This window comes from Sciurus carolinensis, chromosome 8 (genome assembly GCF_902686445.1).
Source record: "Sciurus carolinensis chromosome 8, mSciCar1.2, whole genome shotgun sequence".
In the NCBI taxonomy this organism is placed as follows: domain Eukaryota; kingdom Metazoa; phylum Chordata; class Mammalia; order Rodentia; family Sciuridae; genus Sciurus; species Sciurus carolinensis.
In genome coordinates, this window is record NC_062220.1 from 64,554,460 (window position 1) to 64,576,652 (window position 22,193).

The 22,193-nt window shown below is 36.1% G+C and overlaps 1 protein-coding gene across 3 annotated transcripts in view; it reads right to left on the reverse strand.

Moving 5' to 3' along the window:
• Reln (reelin) overlaps positions 1-22,193 on the reverse strand; it is a 461,189-nt gene that overhangs the window by 14,755 nt on the left and 424,241 nt on the right. For all 3 annotated transcript variants that reach the window (XM_047560479.1, XM_047560477.1, XM_047560476.1), the window contains exons 50-60: positions 20,537-20,793; positions 16,690-16,844; positions 15,427-15,641; positions 12,934-13,111; positions 10,169-10,344; positions 9,917-10,023; positions 8,272-8,514; positions 7,538-7,713; positions 3,901-3,974; positions 2,965-3,126; positions 2,191-2,348 (exon numbers count right to left, since the gene is read on the reverse strand). In XM_047560479.1, the coding sequence (XP_047416435.1) occupies positions 2,191-2,348; positions 2,965-3,126; positions 3,901-3,974; positions 7,538-7,713; positions 8,272-8,514; positions 9,917-10,023; positions 10,169-10,344; positions 12,934-13,111; positions 15,427-15,641; positions 16,690-16,844; positions 20,537-20,793 (1,901 nt within the window). The remainder of the gene's footprint in view (positions 1-2,190; positions 2,349-2,964; positions 3,127-3,900; positions 3,975-7,537; positions 7,714-8,271; positions 8,515-9,916; positions 10,024-10,168; positions 10,345-12,933; positions 13,112-15,426; positions 15,642-16,689; positions 16,845-20,536; positions 20,794-22,193) is intronic.

A 22,193-nucleotide genomic window follows, 5' to 3' on the forward strand; every position in this document is an offset into this window, starting at 1 on the left:
CATTGTTGTTACTGAAAAAATGGCAAGGGCCTGGAGCTGTGACTCAGTGGTAGAGCATTTGCCTGGCATGTGCAACACCCTGGGTTCAATCCACAGCACTACTGTTAAAAAAAAAAAAAGAATGACAAAATACCAAGTAGACATAGACTCCTAGAAATAAATCTTTCTTGTTGAAAAAAATACATTATCTTTGAGACAATGTTCATTAAAATATGTAGATGCCAACATAGTTAATGCTTGTGTAAATCTGTTATTTAAATACCACAGCAGCTGGTCAGGTCTTGCCTGTTTACAAATGATGGGTCTCAGTAGGGAGCTCTGACCCTGGCATGAGAGGCCAATCTAATTTCTTTTTTCGCAGCATGATTCTGTAGAAATAAGTCATATTCTTGATCTCTTTCCAGCTCTACACTTGAATCCTTAGTGCAGAGTCTGTATCTTAATTCCTTGTACCTAGTGCAATACTTAGCCCATTTAAGATATTCAATAATAATTCTGGGATAAATAAACAAATAACAAATAAACTGGAAGTATCTCTCACAGAACACTGAACAGAAATACTTTCATTTAAGTAAGGCCCTATGTTAGCAATATGTATGGATTTATATTTCCCCTTGATTTGAACAGTACATCTTTTCTAAATGTCCACCAAAGTTCAAAATCAAAAGGCCATAGTACTGTTGGATTATGGGGAGGGCAAATTCCAGACATCTGGGACTTCTTGTGAGACATTTGATTCATTAGTTTGCCTAAAGTTAAAATTCTTTAGCTAATGCACAGATGGACCCAGCTGGTCTCAGCAGCAATGATAACAGGAGAGAAAGGAGATGGCTAAGTAATTTCTAACATCAGAGATGTGCAGCAGTCTACATTAATCATATCCATTTCATCTGGAGGCAAGGAAATAGCATCAACTAAGAAATCAAAATAGATACTACTCCAGAATTTAAATATATGAATTCTAACCTTGTATGCCTAGGGATAGTTGTATAATTCTGATCCTCTTTGGATCAGATATGAGAACTTAGCAAAGTTGACTGGAAAATACCACCCCAATACTGACTTCTCTCCAACTGTTACTATCTGTGTGATGTCTGTCTAGTCAATGAACCTCCCTGATACTCAGTTTCTTTACCTATTGAGTGGGAATAATTATCTTAATGATAGGAAACTTATGGTGATGTCACAATAATAAAGGACTCTTGAAAAATGAATTGGTATATATTATGTCAACAATAAAGCATGGGGCTGGGGTTGTGACTCAGTGGTACAGTGCTTGCCTAGCACATGTGAGGCACTGGGTTCGATTCTCAGCACCAGATAAAAATAAAAGATATTATATCCATCTACAACTAAAACTATTAAAAAAAACAAGAAAGCATGACACTGTATGGATTAATTCAGAGAATTAACTTGCTATATTGCAAGTATTTAGGCTATTAGGATATAATTGTAATTATGTAAAGTGAACTTTGTAATGATGGAAGCTGAAACCTGTTAGAAATATTGGATCTATCAGAAATACTGGATCTAAGGAAAGCAGGGTTACAGCTTCCTAGTAGGCTGACAAAGATTTTCCTCTGTGAAGTGAGGGACTGAGTAGACACTCTGTTCCAGATACATACTTGGCCTCTAGAAATGGAAGCAGTGGAAATGTATGTATGTCTTTGAGTCTTGAAGGTCGTTTTGAGTGACAAAGTGACCTGGGAAGCACAGCATCGTTAGTCATCAGCTACCTCTTGGGAGGACAGTGGCAGCTGCTGTTGGAAGAAGCTGAGGAGGAATGGATATAGACTAGTGCATACTGGAAAACCGTTATTGACAAAGCATTTAGGGTTGGGCAGCTAGGCCAGGAAGGAGAGAGGCTTAGAAGTGGAATTAGGTTTCAGGGGTATGGGTGGGGCAGGAAATTATATGAAAGATAGGAAATGCAAGGTACTACAGAATATCTTGAGTGGATTTATCTGGATTCATATTCACTTATAAGAATACACTTAAAGAATATCTTGAGTGGATTTCAGTCTGTATTTAAAAAATACTTTCAGGAAGAGAACATAAAACTTCTTGAAAAATTAATTCCAAAGATAAATAATTCTGTGTTCAAGGAGAACCCCTCAGCTTGGAGTTCCTATCCATTTCCTAATGGGCTCCTGTATACGTGTTAAGACAAGGAGACCTCTGGGTTCATACCTTGGAAACTCTCATCACAGATGCAGATGGCGCCAGTGGTACAGTATCCGTGTCCACTGCAGAGTTTGGGGCAAGCCTCTCCAATGTACACGTGGTCAATGGCCCAGCTTTGCTTCTCAGTTTCCTCCCCCTTCTGAATCCAGCGAAACTGTGTTGCACTGAAGAGATCCAGAGAGAACAAAAGAGAGTCATTAAGCTGGTATTTCCCCTGACTGTGCCCAGCCTCTGTCTCTGGGAAAGGGGATCTGAGAAAAGGGCTTCCCAAACTTTTGAAGTCCCCCAAAGATAAAGGCGAGTGAACTTGTATCCCTCAGACTCAGGAAGCATATCCCAAAATGCCTTCCTGGAAGCTTTTATCATCCTGAAATTTTTATGTGAATTTTCTGTTCTATTCCATAATACTTTGGTGTCCATTTTTTCCTATGGAGGTGCATCCTTTCCAGATCTTTGAGTAAAATGCATGCTGCTCTAGAGAGATTGCACAGCATTGTATTTATCCTCAGTTCTGTGCAACCTGGCAGTCATGCATCCCAGGGGACATTCCTATCTGAATCTGAGGAAATCTGAGATCTATGAATCATTTACAAACAAGCTCTAATATCTTTTTTTTTCTTGGGACATGCAATTGATATTTAGGGGCATGGATTGGCAAGAAGAGGGCAAGAAAACAGGGAGGGTCCTAGGGCTGCAACTAAAACTCAGGCCTCTCTTTATCATGAACTTTGTAGAGATGGCCAGATGGTTCCACTAAGCATAACTTCACATGCAACCCACCTGGAGGAGACATGGTCAGGCAGCTGGATGGTGATTCTCTTCCAGCTGGAGCTGTTGACAGCATTGTAGATGGTGGCTTCATGGAACTGGAAGGGGGAACAGCCAATGCTGTTTGAAGAGGAAGGCAGGCACTGGGTCTGAACGAGCTGCCAGGAATCGGACCTGCAGGAACCAGAAGAGTTGCATTAGACAAGTCTTAAGAGAAATATATGACTAATCTAATGTGAAGGCAACACTTCGGATGGGGTTAAATAATTTTATGTGAATTTCCTGTATCATGAACATATTTGTAATTAGATATCACCAAAAGAAAAATTGAAAATAATTTCTCATAAGAAATATTCCGACTCTTCAAAAGCACACTGATATATTCACAAACAACAGAATAAAATAATAGCATGCATGACAATGAGATCTAGTCACAGTGTAAAATGTGCTATATCAGTCTTCTAAACTGCTAATATGCTTTAGGAGATGTGACTCTGGCTGAAGCATATGCAGATTATTCATTTATTAAAATTATTCTTAAGGCTGATTAAAAATGACCAACATGGAGTTGGGGAGATAGCTCAGCTGGTAGAGTGCTTGCCTCCCAAGCACAAGGCCCTGAGTTTGATCCCCAATACAGCAAAAAAAAAAAAAAAAAAAAAAAAAAAAAAAAATGACCAACATGAATAAAGCAGTTCCACTCTGAGGACAGATTTAGTGTTCTGCTAATTTTAAAATATAAAGTTTCTTAGTCATTGCTTATCTTGGTTTGAAGGGAAAATTTGAAGATGTATGAATTTTATACAAAGGAAATCTGTATGAAAATACACACGAAGTGTCCTTTTTAATACACAAGATTCCTTCACTGTAAGCAGCTGCCTTATAAGTAGATAAGCATTTAAATTGTGTGTCTAAATTTGGAAAATATTTAACATCATTTTGACTAACCTTGCATCCTTAGTGTATTCCAGCATCACAGAATGAAGGTCACCACAGGAAGTGGCTTCACAACCCACTACAATCTAAAGCAAACACAAATAGTCAATATAAAGATAAGACTAAATGATATCTAATTAGAAAGTCCATTAATTAGAAATCCCATCTCTCTCCATCACAATTCTGAAAAGGCAATCAAGAAGTGTTCAGAGAAGGTTTTATAGAGCAACTGCCAGGACACAGAGTTCATTTTTTTCTGAGTTCTATTAAAGATATGCAATTTTCCACGTACATGGGAACTTAAGATTTTATAAGGAACTATTTCTACTAACTTGATTAGTGTAATATCTTATATCAATTTGGTTAAAAAGCAAGTCATGCTAGAATTTATGGAAAGAAATTGAAAGTATTACTGCTTTAAAACATTTTCACTGATATTCTAATTTTGTTGATGCTACTGTTAAATTTTTATTTGGATTGAAAGTAGATATTTTGAATTACTTAGTATTCATTCTTAGAGTTTTTTACCTTTCTATGTGAATAAAAGCTTCCCAGAGTATATGAAATCAAATGGTTGAATCATTAAGAATGCATAAATGCTATAAAATTTGATGATTCAAATTTAAGTCCTAATCATCTATTTAATCATTAAATCCTATTTCAGTGCTTATATTAGGGAAGATAAGTACTAAAATACCAGGCTGTACACTCCTGAGGAAAACAGCTCTGAATTCAAGGCGAGAGTAAGAAACATTCCAATGGTGGTAATGGGAAAGGATATAAACAAAATGCTGTGGTGTTTCATAGGAAGGGGAAATTGTATTTGATTAAATGGATTAGAAAATAATTCATTGACTAGGGTGTGTGCGAGCCGCCCCTAGAGGAATGGGAAGAGTCTGAGAGAGAGACAGCAGAAAGATATTTAGGTGGAAGAATGAGTGTTAGCAGATACAGAAGTCCAGATTTTAGTGCATTGTGTATTTGGACCTAAGTAGAGAGTATGTGGAATACTGGGAGACAAGGTTAGAAAGATCAGTTGAATTTGGAAAAACATGAGTTGTACCGTAAGGCGTTTGATCTTAATTGGCACTGGGGACAAACTTTCTTTCTTTTTTCTTTTAAATAAACTGACTTGGTTAGAGACAAAAATTACCCTCTCCTTCAGTTCTACGTTGACAGAAGCTCCAAAAGAGAAGGTACCAGTCAACTCAATCAAATGTGAGTCACCGAAGGTTTCTGAGGAGTGGACTGATGAACTCAACTGTGCTTTGTAAAGGTCAATCTCACTGTGATGTCAAAGTCAGGTAGAAGTGGAGAAAGGCTGGGGGTGAAGAGTACTTAGTGGACAATTGACTTAGGGCAAGAATGGAGTGGTAATAGTGCAAACAGAAGATTCGATGGAAGCCAAGAACATTGGAAATTAGAATTAGAAGGGTACAGGAATTGGTTAGCTGGGAAAAGTGACTAATCAAAGACTAATATTTCAAGATAGTCACTAGGTGAAAGGTGGTACTATCCACAGAATAAAAAAATCAGAAAGTGGAGTTGTATGAGGAAGGGAGATATTAGGTTCACTGTTAGACATGTTAAATTGAGGTGCAATTAGAAAAAGCAGAAACATGCAGATGCTATTAAAAATATTGAGTTAATTGTTAATGACCCAGCCAAGGATAGATAATGCAGATTTGAGATCTGCTTTTCAGGTTATGATACTTGAAGCTAGAGGATTGGATAAAATTGCCATTGGTGACAATGCGTATAGAAGAGAAAAGAAATCTGAGATGCATTGAGAAATGCTGACATTTAAAGGGCTAAGGGAAGAAAAGCAAAAAGGAGACAAAAATAGATATCAAAAAAGCAGGGTGTGGTGGTACACTCCTGTAATCCCAGAGACTCTACTCTGGAGACTGAGGCAGGAGCATCACAAGTTCAAAACCAGACTCAGCTACTTAACAAGGCCCTAGGTAACTTAGTGAGACCATCTCAAAATAAAACGTAAAAAGGGCTGAGGATGTGACTTTGTTGTTAAGCACCCCTGGGTTCAATCTCCCCACCGCCGCCCCAAAATACAGAGATAAGAGAACCAGAAGTGAAATCAAGGAGAAAGGGATTTCCAGAGTTTGGAGAGGGTAAGGATAAAAAAAGAGCTGGGGATGTGACTTAGTTGTTAAGCACCCTTGGGTTCAATCTCCTCCCCTCAAAATGTACGATAAAAGAACCAGCAGTGAAGCCAAGGAGAAAGAGATTTCCAGAGTTTGGAGAGGGTTAGGATAGATAACAGTGTCAAATGGTTCAGAGGAAAGGAAAGATGAGGAATGGAGGAGAGCTATGGGATGCAGTGTAGAAAGCCTATGGTGACTTTGAAGAATACAGGGTTTTTTTTTTCTTTCTTTGTCTCTCTCTTTTTTTTTTTTTTTTGTAGTGCTGGGGATGGAACCAGGGCTTCATGCATGCACTCTACCACCACTGAGCCACATCCCCAGCCCACTGAGGGATGCAGTTTTGAAAGATACAGTGATATTTAACTATTTCTGGGGACAAACTTTCTTTCTTTTTTCTTTTAAATAAACTGACTTGGTTAGAGACAAAAATTACCCTCTCCTTCAGTTCTACGTTGACAGAAGCTCCAAAAGAGAAGGTACCAGTCAACTCAATCAAATGTGATGCTTTTGAAATGTCACAGTGTGGGACTGGCTGAGGACAAACTTTCAGTCTCAAGGAACATCCTGGAAGTAGGGGTGGTGTAACACTGGATATGCCTTGGACAACCTTCGTGCCATTAAATAGTCCTGACGGAGCGGTGGCATTTGGGAAGCTTGCCTCACCTTCTAGTCTCTGAAGAAGAGTTCAACACAGCCAAAGCAAAAAGCAAATACATTTTTATTTCTGCTGATAAAGATTCTTAGTATTAATCACCACTGCAGTACATCTTTTTAAGTAAGGGTATTAGAATAACTGTTGTCTTTTAAAATTATCTAGTTATAAACTGCATTTCTGTAGTGCCATTTTTAAAAGTGTGTTTTGCATTAGAGAGACATTAATTGCTATTACTCTATCTTTCTCTCTATTAATCACCTGTTCTGCCTTCCCTTCTATTTCTCTACACAAATAAAATATGCAGTTTTAGATTCAAAATTTCCCTCTAGTTCTTTGAGGGTTTGGGAAACTCCAGCTGGGCTAATGTACAGATTTGTGAAGTCAGAGACAAGGGAAAATGGAAGGATATACTGAAAAAGGATGGACCAAGAAGCAAATGACCTGAGACAGATGAGAGGCATCGAGTAAGGGAAAGACAAGGAGAGGAGAGAACTGGGCAGCATAAGAGAGTTGCAGAGAGTTAGAAGGAGGCAAAGGCACCTCTTGGAGCTTTTTATTTATGAGATCCGGGAAAATGAAATCAAGCTTACATCTGTGAGATACACCATAGTTATACTTCTTGTGATGTCCTGACATGTTCAGAGATTCTCTCTATGCTCAAGTCATCATACTTGAACAAAGGCCTTTGTGAAGGATTGCCTCCTTCATTCACAAGATACAGTCTTTTTAATGAATGAACTCAATCATTTCTTTATAGCTGTCCAAATAAAAATTCTCCCTCAAGCCCCCAATACAACACTCCATTCTGTTTTGAAGAGCCACTTTCCCTTACTTTAAACTGCATCATGTATCCTGGTTGTATAATGAGTTCCCGGGAGGAGAGAGCATTGTGAGTCTTGTCCTTCTTTTTATTTGGCCAGTAGAGGTGGAAGGATGGATTGCCACAGAACCCTGCTGTCCTTACTGCATTAGGGTAAAAACTCCAGTTTTCTTCATGGGAAGTGCCTTCTGTTAAGATAAATTGGAAGCAATATGGCATGTTATTTTTGTGAACTGACTGGCTTATTGTTGAACTACATTTATGTTCTAACATTTTGCTTACTCCTAAGAACTTATTTTTATTTTATTTAACTGCTTTAATATCTATAAATCCAAGGTGAGAACTCAAATTTAGAAAAAAATACTGAATACTAATATAATGACTACCCCATTTTTAAAACCTAATTGCTTTTCTGGGTAATTTGCATCATTATAAAGTTCTCCTTGGTACACTGTTTAAGCCATTGCAATATGTATCTCTGTGATACAGAAATTACTCAAAATTATTTTGGGCCATTATAATTCCACATTTTGCTTTTAGCAGAGTTTATTAAATTATCAGCTGACATTTCAATTAGCAGCCAACTCTGAAGATTTAAAACCACTGGATACAACCACAGTGAACATTTGTTGAACAAGAGTATGTAGTAGGCTCTCTTCTAAGTGTCTTTCATGTAGTGACTCCATCTGAAGACATAAGCACATAAACAGCTCACAGAGAAAACTGTTCAATGCCTTGTTTCTTACCATCATCAAAAGTGTCCACCAATTGACTGGGATTGATTTCTGCCCCACCAATCAAAATGTTGTCTAGTGCCCACTGAGCACGCTCTACCCCGGAGACCACAATTCCATTGCTAATCACAAAAGGCTGCCACCAGCGAAGTCGAGTGGTGTTGGTAAGGGCGTCTTCAGGAAGAAGTATATAGTCGTGTCTAACAGAAATATATTTCTGGAAATCCATCTCATGGAGCAAAGTCCAAGTAATTCCTATAAAAACAAATATACCAACAAAGTAACTTACCTGGAAAAAAAAATCCCATAAATTGCCAGCGCACTGCAGATACTACAGTGTTCAATTAGGAAATGAAAAGTGATTTTGTGGACTTTAAGATAGGTATTCACCACTTACAAACAATGTTTCAATATGAGGCTGATGATATGGGAGGAAGGATATTTAAAAATACTTGACCAAAATAAATATTTAAGTAAAAAATATTTTCTGCTTTTAAAATTTAGTTCTGATTCTTAATAGGCATTATTTATCATAAACTGTAAGACACACCCATGTTTCTATGACAATAATTTCCAGTATTTACAAGGTATAGCTGTTATAATTCTATGCCATTTGTAGTTAGTTGGACTAGTATGAAGTTTATCTATTTTTTTTTTTTTTTTGTTCTGCTATTGGGAATTAAACCCAGGAATTCTATACCTCTGAGCTACATCTCCAGCCCTTTATTTTTGAGATGGGCCTAAGTTGCTGAGGCTGGCCTCAAACTTGTGACTGTCCTGCCTTAGCCTCCAAAGTCTCTGGGATTGGGGGCTGGGGAAATGGTTCAGTGGTAGAGTACTTGCCTGACGTGTAGGAGGCCCTGGGTTCAATCCCTACCACTACACACAAAACAAAAACAAAACAAAATAAAAGTCTCTGGGATTACAGGTGTGTGCTACTGCACTGGCTTAAGGTTTTTCTGTTACTGTTTGAAAAGACTGCAGATTAAATGTTTAAATTACTTAAGAAGATACCTTTTGAAAAGGCTAAAATACTCTAGATTCTTCTATCAACTAGTTATTCAGAAGGATATGTGTTTGCTATAGCATGTTTTCTAAAGACCTCATAGTATTACCGGTTCAATATTTAGTTACTCCAGAATACTAAAACATAATTTTGTTGAACAGAATAGTAAAACAGAATTTTACTCTATGACAGACTCATGAATTCAGAATATTTTCACAACTATTAATGAGGTTTTCTTGTAAATCTCCATAGCATTTACTATGTGCTTGTTGACATGAAAATTTTAAAAATGCTTTAAAATGTTCAAAAATTATCTTTTACTTGGAAAAGTATACTAAATTTTATTAATTATGTCACTTATAATCAAGTTTTAGTTAAGCATAGTGATTTTTTTCTTTAATCATAAAGTTGGGAGGTTTTTCTTTTCTTTTTTTTTAAAGGTGATTTTTCTTTTGATCCCTTATTTGGGTAGATTTTGCCTAATGCAGAAGTCACATGCATGGGACATGTAACAGGAACAAGATCTTTCGCTTTTCCTTTGTACTTTCAAGATTGACATTATCAGCAAAGTTTTCCTGAGATGTTTCTGAGGGCTGTTGGATGGAATTTGGGAATGTGCTCAAAGGTGTGGCATTAGCCCCTAAAACCTGCCTCCGTCAGTAGAGTAGTCCAAAAGCACGCCTTCCTTCCGGCAGATGGGCCGATGGCAGGAGGTCATGTTGTTCTCACTACCGATGCGTCCCCAGTATTGTAGGAATCTAAATGCAAGCACATATTCTCTATCAGAATAAGGAATTAGAGCATACCCTGCTCAAGTCCTAGATAAGAATTTCTCCCACAGGTGTTCCTTGCTTTGGGGCCAATTTGCTATGTTGCAATAAAAATAATAAAGAATGAACTTACTTTGCACCCCTGAGATCTAAATCTTGAGTAATAGCTTGTCTCACAGTGGATCCCCCAAAATAGAGTGCAGTATCCTCAGCAAGAATTCCACATTCAGTACAAGTACTTCCACCTTCTAAAGACATCCATAAGTCAGGCTTGATTTCCTCACTGTCAAAGCGCTCCTTTAGGAAAGTCTGAAAAATGAAGTAAGTGGAATTTGCTTAAGAAAAAAAAAAACCCACAATTTCAGATAATAACTATAGAACACTTAAGACAATACAGAGTTAATTGAATTTAAAACAGAGCTAATTTCAGTGCTTTACCAAAGATATTTTAAAAAGTCAGCAGGCTATCTCCACAATTTTCTTTTCTACCTACACTGAAGATCATTTAAACTGCTTAAATAATGCTTAATAATTAGAATTTAAAGTGTAGAGAAAAATCTTCATTTTAATGTTAACTACAGTAACACTCCCATTTGTAAACATATACTCAAGTGCATACTCCAAATACATATATTAATTTACACAGTATACAGAAGTACTGTTGTAACTTATTATATTATTAAACATGCATAAAAATAAAAATTTAAAAAAATAAAATATAGGCAGACTTCCATGCTTTCCCCTCAACATTCCCCAGTGGATTTTCCTAGAGTGTGTGTGGTTCCTGACTTCAGAGACTACTGAGGCAGCCAGAACCCTTCAGCCTCCAGCATGCAGCAAACTTAGAATGCTTCTATGGTTAGGGAAGGACTTTTGAAACCAAAACTTTCTGTTTGGAGTTAAAAGAAACCTAAGAATTAGAAGGCCATTGGACATACTTTTTGAATCTTTTATTAGAGCCAAGTTGCAGGTTTATGGGGAGAAATACTCAAACCTAAAATAGAACATTTCTCCTGAGTCTCTGGCTTATCTTTTAAACTAAAGATGATCAACAATCAGAAATAGTCTATTTTCCAAAGAGATTGAATACAAGTAATAAAGATTCACAGCTACATGTTATGAAAAATTAAGATTATTCCCTCATATCATTGTCAATGTTTCTTTTCTTTCTATCCACAGTACATTCATTTTGTCCATAATACAGTTTTTCATTCAGTTGATACGATTTTTTCTTTTTTCTTTTTTTTTTTTTTGTGGTACCAGGGATTGAACCCAGAGGTACTTAAGCACTGAGCCACATCCCCAGCCCTTTCTATTTTTATTTTGAGACAGAGTCTCTAAGTTGTTTAGGGTCTTATTAAAATTGTTAAGGCTGGTCTCAAACTTGTGATCCTCCTGAGCCAGTGGGATTATAGGCATGTGCAACTGTGCCCAGTGAGACAAATTTTTTTTAAAGATGAAAATATATAATGAAAACTGTTTGCTATAGTTGTGATTACAGTAATTGTATATAGAAAAAAATATTTTTTTCTGAGATAGTTAAAATGATTTAAATAGACCCTCTTTTCTCAAACTTAGAACACGATCAACTCTATAATTAAAGACATGCAATCATATGTCAGTCTTACTTTATTCACTAATGATGACAAATGAACATAATTTTTATAATTGAAGGTGTATATGTAAAAGCATGAGTTAGAAGAAAGGAATGGTTGACTGTCAAGACTCTCATTAGAAGGATCTGAGTCAGAATTCACAATTTAGATTTGTATAATTTCTTATCCAACCTAGGAATACTAATGAAATTGGCATGTTTGTGAAAGAAACTAGATTCATTTTGTTTATTTATTACACATGGCTATAGAGCTATTCTGTCATGTGGTAATTCCATTTGTTAACAATGGACTAACATCTTCAGACACAAGTGAGCATTGTTTCAATTTTAATTTTAATATTTTCAATTCTAAAGTTGTTGAGGTACTAGAGGAAACAAAAATGACAGAACAGGTTTTGTTTACATCGTCTGCCTCTCAGTTGTTGGATTTTAATCACTTGTGCTTAGCCATTTTTCTGTTACCATAATGATGAATGCTTTATACTTATTTGCAGAAATAAAATGTGTATATGGCAACTGTGTTGAGCATCTGCATTGCTTTGCTTTGCATGTTAAATAATGAAAGAATAACTCACGTTCCCCAAAATGACCTTTCTATTCTTTATACACAACCACTTTTCAGCAATCAACACATCAGAACACAGAATTTTCTGAACTAAAATTTGGGAACTGTTTAAGCCTGCTTGTGAATTTGGTCTTTTGTGATAAAATGTCTATATTATTTGCTTTATTTCATAACAACAACAAAAACAACATCCTTCTTCAAAGGGTGTGTTAATTGAAAAAAAATGAGGCTTAAAAAAGGATTTACTATTGATTTTAAATTATACTTAAAAGAAAAAAAAAAAAAAAGAACCCAGTGGCTTGGGTGACTGAGGCAGGAAGACTGCAAGTTTGAGGCAGCCTCAGCAACTTAACAAGGCCCTAAGGAACTTAGTGAGATAGTGAGATCCTATCTCTAAGAAAAAAAAAAAAAAAAAAAAAGGTGTCCCTGGGTTTAATCCCTGGTACACACACACACACACACACAGACACAAAGGGAAACATAATGTTCATATTCTTTAACCCATACAGTCTTATTTTATGAATTACATAAATTATTGTTCTTAATATTCTTGTATCTAAGACTAACTTAAAAGATACTTTTCAGTTTCTACCCAAAGGATTTATTTCCTGGGAGACCCAAAGAACCTTGTGTTAGATCAACAATCATATACATAAACTGGTTCCTAGGCATGACCTTTAATGCAAATAAATGCTTCTGCCAGGGGCTTTTATATTACCTTCAGAGTGTGAGTCAAATAGCAGTTTGGTCCAGAGTATCCCGGATCACAGATGCACTGCTCCTTTAAGCAATCTCCATGACCCCGGCAGTTGTCCAAGCATCCAGGGCCCAGGTAGAAATTATCGATTGCCCACTGCATATCTGAGTACTTCTGATAGAACCTAAACCTTACGGGACTATTGACAAAGCAAAAGCAAAGGAGTAGAAAACAAAAGTTAATTTTTTTAGGTTCATTTTTCTGCATATGTAGTTAGTACTGGAAAAAAAACATTTAAGAATCTCTCGCTAGATGAAATGAGTTAATAAAAAAAATTTTCTGACCACCATTTTCTATTTCTAGCAATGGAGCTGCAAAGTTGATTTCTGCTAAATTTTACAGTATCTGAGCAAACCTGCAAAATGAAATGAAAATCAGTGCAATCACCATGTGAGTAATAGGAATGTTTTAAAATACAAATTTGTAACTTCCACAGATCAGGTTTTATGAACTGGAGTTCAGTGCTTGTGGGGCAACTTAGATTCACTAACTACATTTCTAAACTTGTACAGAAGGTGAGTGAAGCCTTTCAAAGAGCTTGCCACATAACGCTCAGACCTCAGGCAGTTGGAAAATAGCAACTTTAAAGTTTCCTTAAGATAATCAATATTCTCAGAGTAACTATGCTAATTAGAAAAGGGTTATATTAAAGTTTAATTTTCCTGAGATTTTAAATTTTATCATTGTTCTTCTCTGTCTTCTGGGGGGGAACAAGGCTCACAATTAACCTTATATTAAAATAAGTCACACATTTTTGGTTTAAAGAGTACAAAGTGCATGAAAGAACTTTGTGGGGTGATGTAAATGTTCTGTATCTCGCTTTATGTTGTGGTAACATGGGTTACACAAGAATAAAAGCTCACTGATCTCAACAATTAAGATGTCTGCATTTTACTGGCTGCAAATTATACCTCACTATAAAGAGAGAAAGGGAGGGGGAAGCAAGGGGGTATTGAGGTGTTTCCCAGCATCCATTTCATCCCTGATGATTCATGCGAGATACCACTGGATGCTGAATCCTCTATAGAGTGGCTCAGGAATAGGCTAATTTGTACCAATGGGATGAAAAGAGGTACTTATTCTGGATCTACTGGAAAGAAAAGCAACTCTCTTTCTCTTCCACTGAACATAGGAAAGGAAGCATTCTGCTCTAGGTTTTGGCTGTCATCTTATGTTCAATAGTGGAATCAGACTTGGTGCGGTGGTGCATGCCTGTAATCCCAGCAACCTGAGGGGCTGAGACAAGAGGATTGCAAGTCTGAGGTCAGCCTCAGCAATTTAGCAAGGCCCTGAACAACTTAGTGAGACCCTGTCTCAAAATAAAAAACAAAAAGGTCAAGGATGTAGCTCAATGGTAAAACACCCCTGGGTTAAATCCTCAGTACCGAAAAAGAAAAGAAAAAGTGGAATTGACCTGAGAGCTGAGTATGACACCCAAGCTGTGGACAAAGAACAAAGGAATAAAAAAGAATAGTGTCTTCGGAGACACTGTTGAACTTCCAAATCAACCAACCCCAGTGTCCATATATCTCTGGATTCTTTCATTAAAGATATAATGTTTCATTTTTAATTAAGTCAATTTGGTTTTTAAATTTTTGTTACTTTTAGTTGAAAACATTCTGATTTAGTTTCCTAGCATGTTAAATTCATTCCAGAAAATTTGTTCCAAGAAGCTGTGAGTGGTCATATAGTAAGTGATATCTACAGGACACTGGAAAAGCTTTGTGTATGCCCATTATTCAAAAGCTCTCTATGTTCTGGTCATATATCATAATCTGTTTCAAAAGAAGGTTTTTTATTTAACCAGACTATGTGATTAATTTAGTAGAGGTGCACTTGTCATTTTGTTTAATGTATCTCTTGCCTTAATTTTAGAGTGGAAGGGAACTCTTTTGGAATTACCTTAAATTAACATATCCACAGACTTTCCAGAGCATGGTTTAACCACCTTGGCTCACCACTGCTTCAGGCTAATTACTTTTCACTGCAGGTGCAGAACATAATGCTTTGATAAGAAAAAATGGAACCTATAAGCCAGACTTGTACAAATAGCATGAAGAATTAGTATTTGTACAAACAGCATCAGTTAGGATTTGCAATTTGCCCTATTATGGATGTAGATAGCATATGTGCATGGTGGACTACAGTCAATAAGTTCACATACACCTTCTCATCTGGCTCCAAGGCCACCACTATTGCTCTGTTTCCAAGTGATGATACTGAGTGTGGAAAATGGAAGGATATGCCAAAGATCATTTTCTCAAGTTTGAGGATTACAACTTGAGGTCTCCTGAGGTCAGCTCATCATGGAAGTCACTGATTAGAGCACTCTTAGATTTAGGGATGCTGAGAACAGTTTCCCCACAATTATGCATACTTTCTGATCTGATGACAGTGTTCCTAATCAACTCCTGGATGCCTGAATTCATGCTTTAATTTACATTTTTTACTTACTTTCCCACTAGGCTTTCAGGAAGTGGGTAGGTGATCCTTTTCCACCCTTTGGTTGGAAAGAATACAGATGGTTGAGAAACACTTCCAGAGCATTTTGGGTCAGCAGGTAAGCACTGAGGGACCAGATAATTCCAGCTCACACCAAAGTCAGTAGAATATTGCACATGAATTTGATTCTGGGCAATTTTTTCAGACACTTTGCATCCAACAGAGATCTAATAAACAAAATCCAAAGAACATCAAGATCATGAAAACCGTATTACATATTTCTGCTCCGAGGACTTGGCTACAAGAAAGCTGCTGAACACTTAGTATACACCATACTGTATTTTCAGGTTCATTACTTGTTCTACTAATGGACAGAGGAGGTGGACAAGTTGCCCAAGATGATAAATTATAGAAAGTGCCAAATGTATTGTGTAGAGGGTTTGGAGAGAAGCTGAAACCTGTGCTTTTGCCACGCTGGCTGATTGCCTTGAAAGGTCTGGGTTTATTCTTACAAATTGTTTTGTTAATGTTCTCGCACTTTTATTTGGCAGAATACTTGACCAAGAAGGATTGCTAACAGCTTTACGAATTTTATTATTTTGTCATACAATTTATGACTCTCAATAAATCACTTTTGACTGTAAGTAAGATGCAGTGAAGGATAATAGAAGTTACTTTTAATAAAGCACAGCACCCGTCATTTATGGAGAGAGCCATAATGTGATTTTTTTTTTTGCTAAAAAAAGTGAGATTTAGGTTGTCAGAATAAATCAGTTGACAAAAAACCTTCACCAAAATCTTGGCTAAAGTTGATCCTGGCATAAATTCTACTCATGCTTGTTTTCTATAATTTCCTTTCTCTAGAAACATGCAAATGTTCTTGTAAAAGAAAAGAAGAGAAAAGAATAACTGTTGAATCCTTAATCTCCTCTTAAGGAATCAGTTTGCCTAAGTTATATAATGATTAAAGTCAGGAAATTGGAATCCGTATCTTACATTTTTATTATCAATAATTTGTTCTATCAGTATTTGAATCCTGAGCAGAAGCACATTTACTCTGATGAAAGGTTCACCTTGAAATAGTTGGGAAATGAAACATTTGTAATCACTAAGCAATTTGTAGGTGAGTTGTATGTTACCTAAATATTAAATTTTATTTTTTCAAAGTATATATTAAGTCAATGAAATATCAGGCGATCTTTGTCTCTGATGTTTTTGATTGGTTATATTGCTTAAGTATGGTTATTTATGTAATCAAGGCCATGATGTTTGCACCTTGAATTGCATAATCCAGTCTTCAGTGGGAGTCAGGTCGTGGGTCACTGCATACACTTCCCGTCCATCATGACTGCCACAGATCATGACACCATCAGGAGAGTCACAGAATCTTTCTACTGTGCAATCATCATGGAATAGCCAATGCTCATTCACTTAAAAAAAAAAAAAGAAAAGAAAAATCTATGACAAAAATGCTTTAAGCAAATTTTCACTGTAAGCAAGATTCAGAATTATTTTTTTCAGTCATAAATAACAATTTTATTTCATGTACAGCTGCAAGAATTAGAATTATTTTAAGTAAAAAAATCTCTCTTACATACAATATGTAACATACAATCCACACCAATGTAAACATACAGTTTTTGGAACATGGATACTGGGATTATTGAGATATACAAACTATCTTTTTTAGTATACAGACAAATAAAGGTAATAGATATTAGTTTATACTTGCAAAGAAAAAAGAGCACATTTGTATTGTTCATGTTGCGAGTGCAAATTAAACGGAAATGTTTATCTAATTTTAAAAAAAGATTTAACTTTGTAAGCAGTATCTAAAAATGAGAAATAAGTTTTAGTAACATCACAGGGAAAAGAGTACTTGAATTCTAATAGTATTATCTGGGTAGTTAAAAAGATAGTAAATAAATTGTTCTGTAGCTTTATTGAAGTATAAATGGTGCTCAAACGTTGCACACATTAATACATGCATCTTGATAAGTTTGGATATACTCATACACCTGTGATAACATCACCATTACCATGGTAAACATACCATCACTTTCAAATATTTCTTTGTGTTCTTTTGTGTTTGTGTGTGTGTGTGTGTGTGCTTGCATATGTGTTTGTTTTCTTTTTGAGTAAGAACATCTTGCCTGATATCTATTCTTAATATATTTTAAGTACACAATATAATATTCTTAACTCTAGATATTATGTTGTATAGTAGATCTTTAGGACTTATTCATCCATATAACAGAAACTTTATACTCATTAAAAATGATTCTCCATTTCCCCCTTCCCCAGATCCTGGTAACTGAGATGATTTTGGGGAAGAGGGTCCTGAAATTTTTTGAGAAAAATTAAAACTCTGCATTGTACAATTTGTTATAAAGATTACTTTTAATCCTGAACTGTGAAACAATACTTAATTTGGCAAAAACTGAATTTATTCAAGAAACTTGGATTATCTCTGAAACAATGCTATTATAAATTTAAGTCAATAATGTTCTTCATATTTGAATAATTAGGTATGGATATTTAAGTATTCTGGTTAGATGATTCTTTTAATAAATCTTGATTCTTCTTCTAAACCAGATCAACAGCAACTCTTTGAGGAAATACACTCAAAACAAACAAAAACTGATGGGATAGACTTGGGAGACTGTAAAGTAAACTCTAAGTAGCAAGACTATGAATTGATTAGTTCATAGTACATCCTATGTGTTGAGTCTTTTTCTTTTAAACACATGAGTATGCACGCACACACACCTCATAATTTTCTTTCTCTTTTGGAAGGGGTGCAGATGTTTTAAACTGATTTTTATCTCAGAATGATTAGAAATTAAACAAATCCATAAATTTTATCTAATGACATACTTTGATCTTACAGGTCCAACTTTTCTCTGGAAGTTTCCTGGTTAGCCTCACATTTACAATGGAGATGAACAAGTACAACTGGAGGCTTGGGACCAGGGCACAAGCAGCAGTCAGATGGCCTCAGAGGATCCAGAAAGAGACCAAGCAATTTCATTGTAATTCAGGCTTCACCCATGGTGTGTCTGTTTGATTTTGTCTGAGCATAACATGTGCCTGTAGAACAAGCAGCTTATCTCTGGGATTCAAATGGCTACTGCAACATCCTTATCTGTGTCTCCACTCTGAGGGATTTGGAGACACATTTTAATCCTACATCACAGATGTAGGACTCAAGAGTCAAAGTGCACAGAAATTTGAATTCCAATCAGAATACCCTGAGCCAGTTTATTCTATGGTACATATTTCATTTTATGCTACAACTCTGCAATCCTGATGAAAGAGGATTAATCAACTAACTCAGCAATCTCTTCTGCAATATCAGAACTATTCTGTAAGTAGCTGTTCCAGTTTCTAGGAATACCATTTTTGTAAGACAGGAAGGAGATGGAAAATTTGTTCCTGCAATTGTATATCACCAATTAAGTCTAAAGTAAAAACCACTAGTAAGGTACTTAAAAAATTACTCTGTATTTGCTTTTATTCACATAGAAGCAATGTTAAAATTATTCTCAGATTTTAAACTCCCTAATGTAAACCATTGTACAGGGAAAAATAAAAGAGTTACTTAGCAAAGTTCTCAATCAGATTTACATAAGCAAATCTTAATAAACTTCTTAAGAGAATAAGACTATTTACTAATGATGAGGGACATTTTAAGCTTTTTCTGTTTGCGAGGGTGGTTTTATAGTAAATACTTGCAGTTACACTATAGTGTCACATGCTGTACTAATAAATGAAATGAATTAATTAACCAAAATATTCAGTAACATCAAAGCAATAAACTATGATAAAATATTATAAAGCTACTAAAATTTTATTTTCAGATATACTTAAGGGCATGAAGAAAGATCAGCATTCAATTCTAAATGAAAAGAGCAGGTTACAAAATGTATGTATAATTTGATTATAATTTTGTTAAAAATATGTTTACATAAAGTTAAAGAAAAAAATAATACCCTAAGAAAATGTGCTGAAATATTGATAATGGTTGTCCTCTGGGTGATATTTATTTTAATTATCATGATATTCTGCATTTTATCAATTTCACACTTAGAATATACATTACTTTTATAATAAAACATTAATAATTAAGTATTTTAAATTATTAAAATTCCACACATTTCAAACTTTTTCCCCACAAAGGCGTCATTCCCCTGGGAGATTCTTCCCAGTTTTATGATTGTAAAATTATCCAGGTTGTCCTTTCTGCACAAGATGCTAGAGTTGAGTTGAGTGTGACACATGGTCCCATTGTCTGCATAGCTACAGTGGTGTGTATCTAAATGGTAAATTCAGATACATTTGCAGAGTGAGTATGAGTATGTCAATAAAGGTCGCTACCTTATAGGGACATGGTGTGTTTTATGTAGCATAATAAAAGCAGAGCAAAGACACATACTTAATACATGATGTCACTTAAAATTACTAGAATAGTATGAAATGAAAAGAAAACAATAGCTGGGTTGTCGTTCAGTGGTAGAGGGATTGCCTACCATGGGGGAGGCACCAGGTTCAATTCTCAGCACCACATAAAAATAAATAAATAAAATAAAGGTATTGTGTCCATCGAATGAAAAAAATTTAAAAGAGAAAACAATACATTAAACATGAGAATAGTATTTAGAGGTCCTTCCTAGTGTTTTGCATCACTGAACTGCTCCTATTAAGAAGTAAGGATTAAAAGCAGGATCCAAGACAAGCAAAACCTGGGACATGTTCTGAAATCTTAATGGTATAGCAAATGTATCCACCAAACACATTTTATCTTTAGACATTAAAACAAATAGCTAGGAAATGTTGGCTTTCTACTGAAATAGAAGACAGAAAATAAAGAAATGAAAATATTCTAAGAAGAGAAAATTACTGTTCAGAAAATTATAAAGTGGTATTTATTAAAACACACTAGCTGCCTTGAATGAAAGAAAAGATTTAGTTAGAATGTCAATTGGGAAGATTTCTAGGAACAAAGGATGACAGCCTTTTTGCTGGTTCTACACCATCTGGACATCTGAGAAGGGTCCACGTGTCACTCTTCTGCGGGACTACGTGTCCACTGTAGTTGTACTTACACTAGTGAACCACCTACCTGCAGTTTTGTCTTCCATAAACATGTCGAAAGCAATTCTCCCGACAGGGCCGGCGTCTGCCGGGGAGCGTTCGTGCTGGGGCACTGGAGCACTGCTGAAGGTGTCCAGCATGACAGTCCTCTGGTCAGCAGAGCCTGAGATGAGGACGTTGTCAATAGCCCAGTCGTTCTGGTCCAGACCATCATGTCTTGGCTGCCACCAGCGGAAACGAGTAGCAATCTCTTTAGCATCAGGAGGGAGGAGGATATTCACAAATCTATAAGAAAAAAATGGCAGTGGGAAAAACCCTTGTCACCTATGTGAATAAAACATAAGCAACATTTGATAGATATTTTATGTCCCATGAAGGGTGAGGGAGGGAAAGGCACTAGCTAAAATAATTTTTAAAAACCATAACTAACTGGTTTGATTTTATAGTCTTGGCAGTCATTAAATTGGGGAAATAGAATGTGAACAAATGCAAGCATCCTGGCACTCTCCACTTACTTCAACTGTCCGTGGCAGGCTTGGAGGGACTCCAGTGTTTTGAATACCTGGGGATACCTGTAGGCCTACAGAATGGCACTCTGGCAGACACAGCCAATATTGAGGTTTTTGCCCCTATCTCCAAGGGGTTGGTTCCACTGTCTCTCTCCCTTGGCATCTTGTGTTCACTCTAGTTCCCTGAGTGCCAGCAACTGGCTTGGAATATGGACACCAGATTGTGGCAGGACATTTGGGCTCTCAGCCTGATGGTACCAGGTACACTCTCAGGTGTCTGAGGTACACACAGACATTATCTGCTCTTCAAAAACATTCCATTAAGAAATACCGAGGGGTTGGGGTTGTGGCTCAGTGGTAGAGCGCATGCTTAGCACATCTGAGGCAATGGATTCAGTCCTCAGCACCGCATATGAATAAATAAATAAATAAAACAAAGGTATTGTGTCTATCTACAATTAAAAATATTTAAAAAAAAAAGAAATACTGAATGAGAATGAGCTAACAAGCCAGCCCAGCACACTCACCCTGACTTAGTTACCAAAGACAGACCAAGAAAAACACTGCTCTGTGTTTCAACATGAACTTTTTATTGGCTAGGAATAAGGTTTAAAAAAATCCCCTAATTAAAATATGCATTAAAACCCAGGAAAGTATCAAATCCTTTTAAATTTATATTCACAACTTGTAAGTTCTGTTGTGGAAAATAATTTCCTTAGGTTTACTCTACTCTGAATAAAGGATCATTTTTTTAAATCTATCTTTTTTATTTCAAAGGCTGTATTTTAGTGCTCCTGGATGGGACCAACTGGCTCAAGTCCAACCCAAGATGAACCCTCAACTGAGATCTTTAGTGGAAGTCACTTGAATCTGCCTTTCACGTTAAAAAGGTTTCATTACTTTAGTTTTGTTTACATGGTATCATCTTGTGTGTTTTATTTTTTCCTTCCTCTCTTTTTTATGTCTTCTGGGAGATTACAGTGCTCAGGATAATAAGCAGTATTCCAGGCATGAACCAACGAAGATTCATCAAAGCTAGGAAGCTTTTAGTTGGGTTACTAACACTATGATTTTAAATACTATTTTGATTTCCCCTACCATTTTGTACACTCTTTGAATTATGGCAGCCTAATGGGTGTTGGTATCAGGGAAGGAAAGTACAGTCTGTGGATCTTG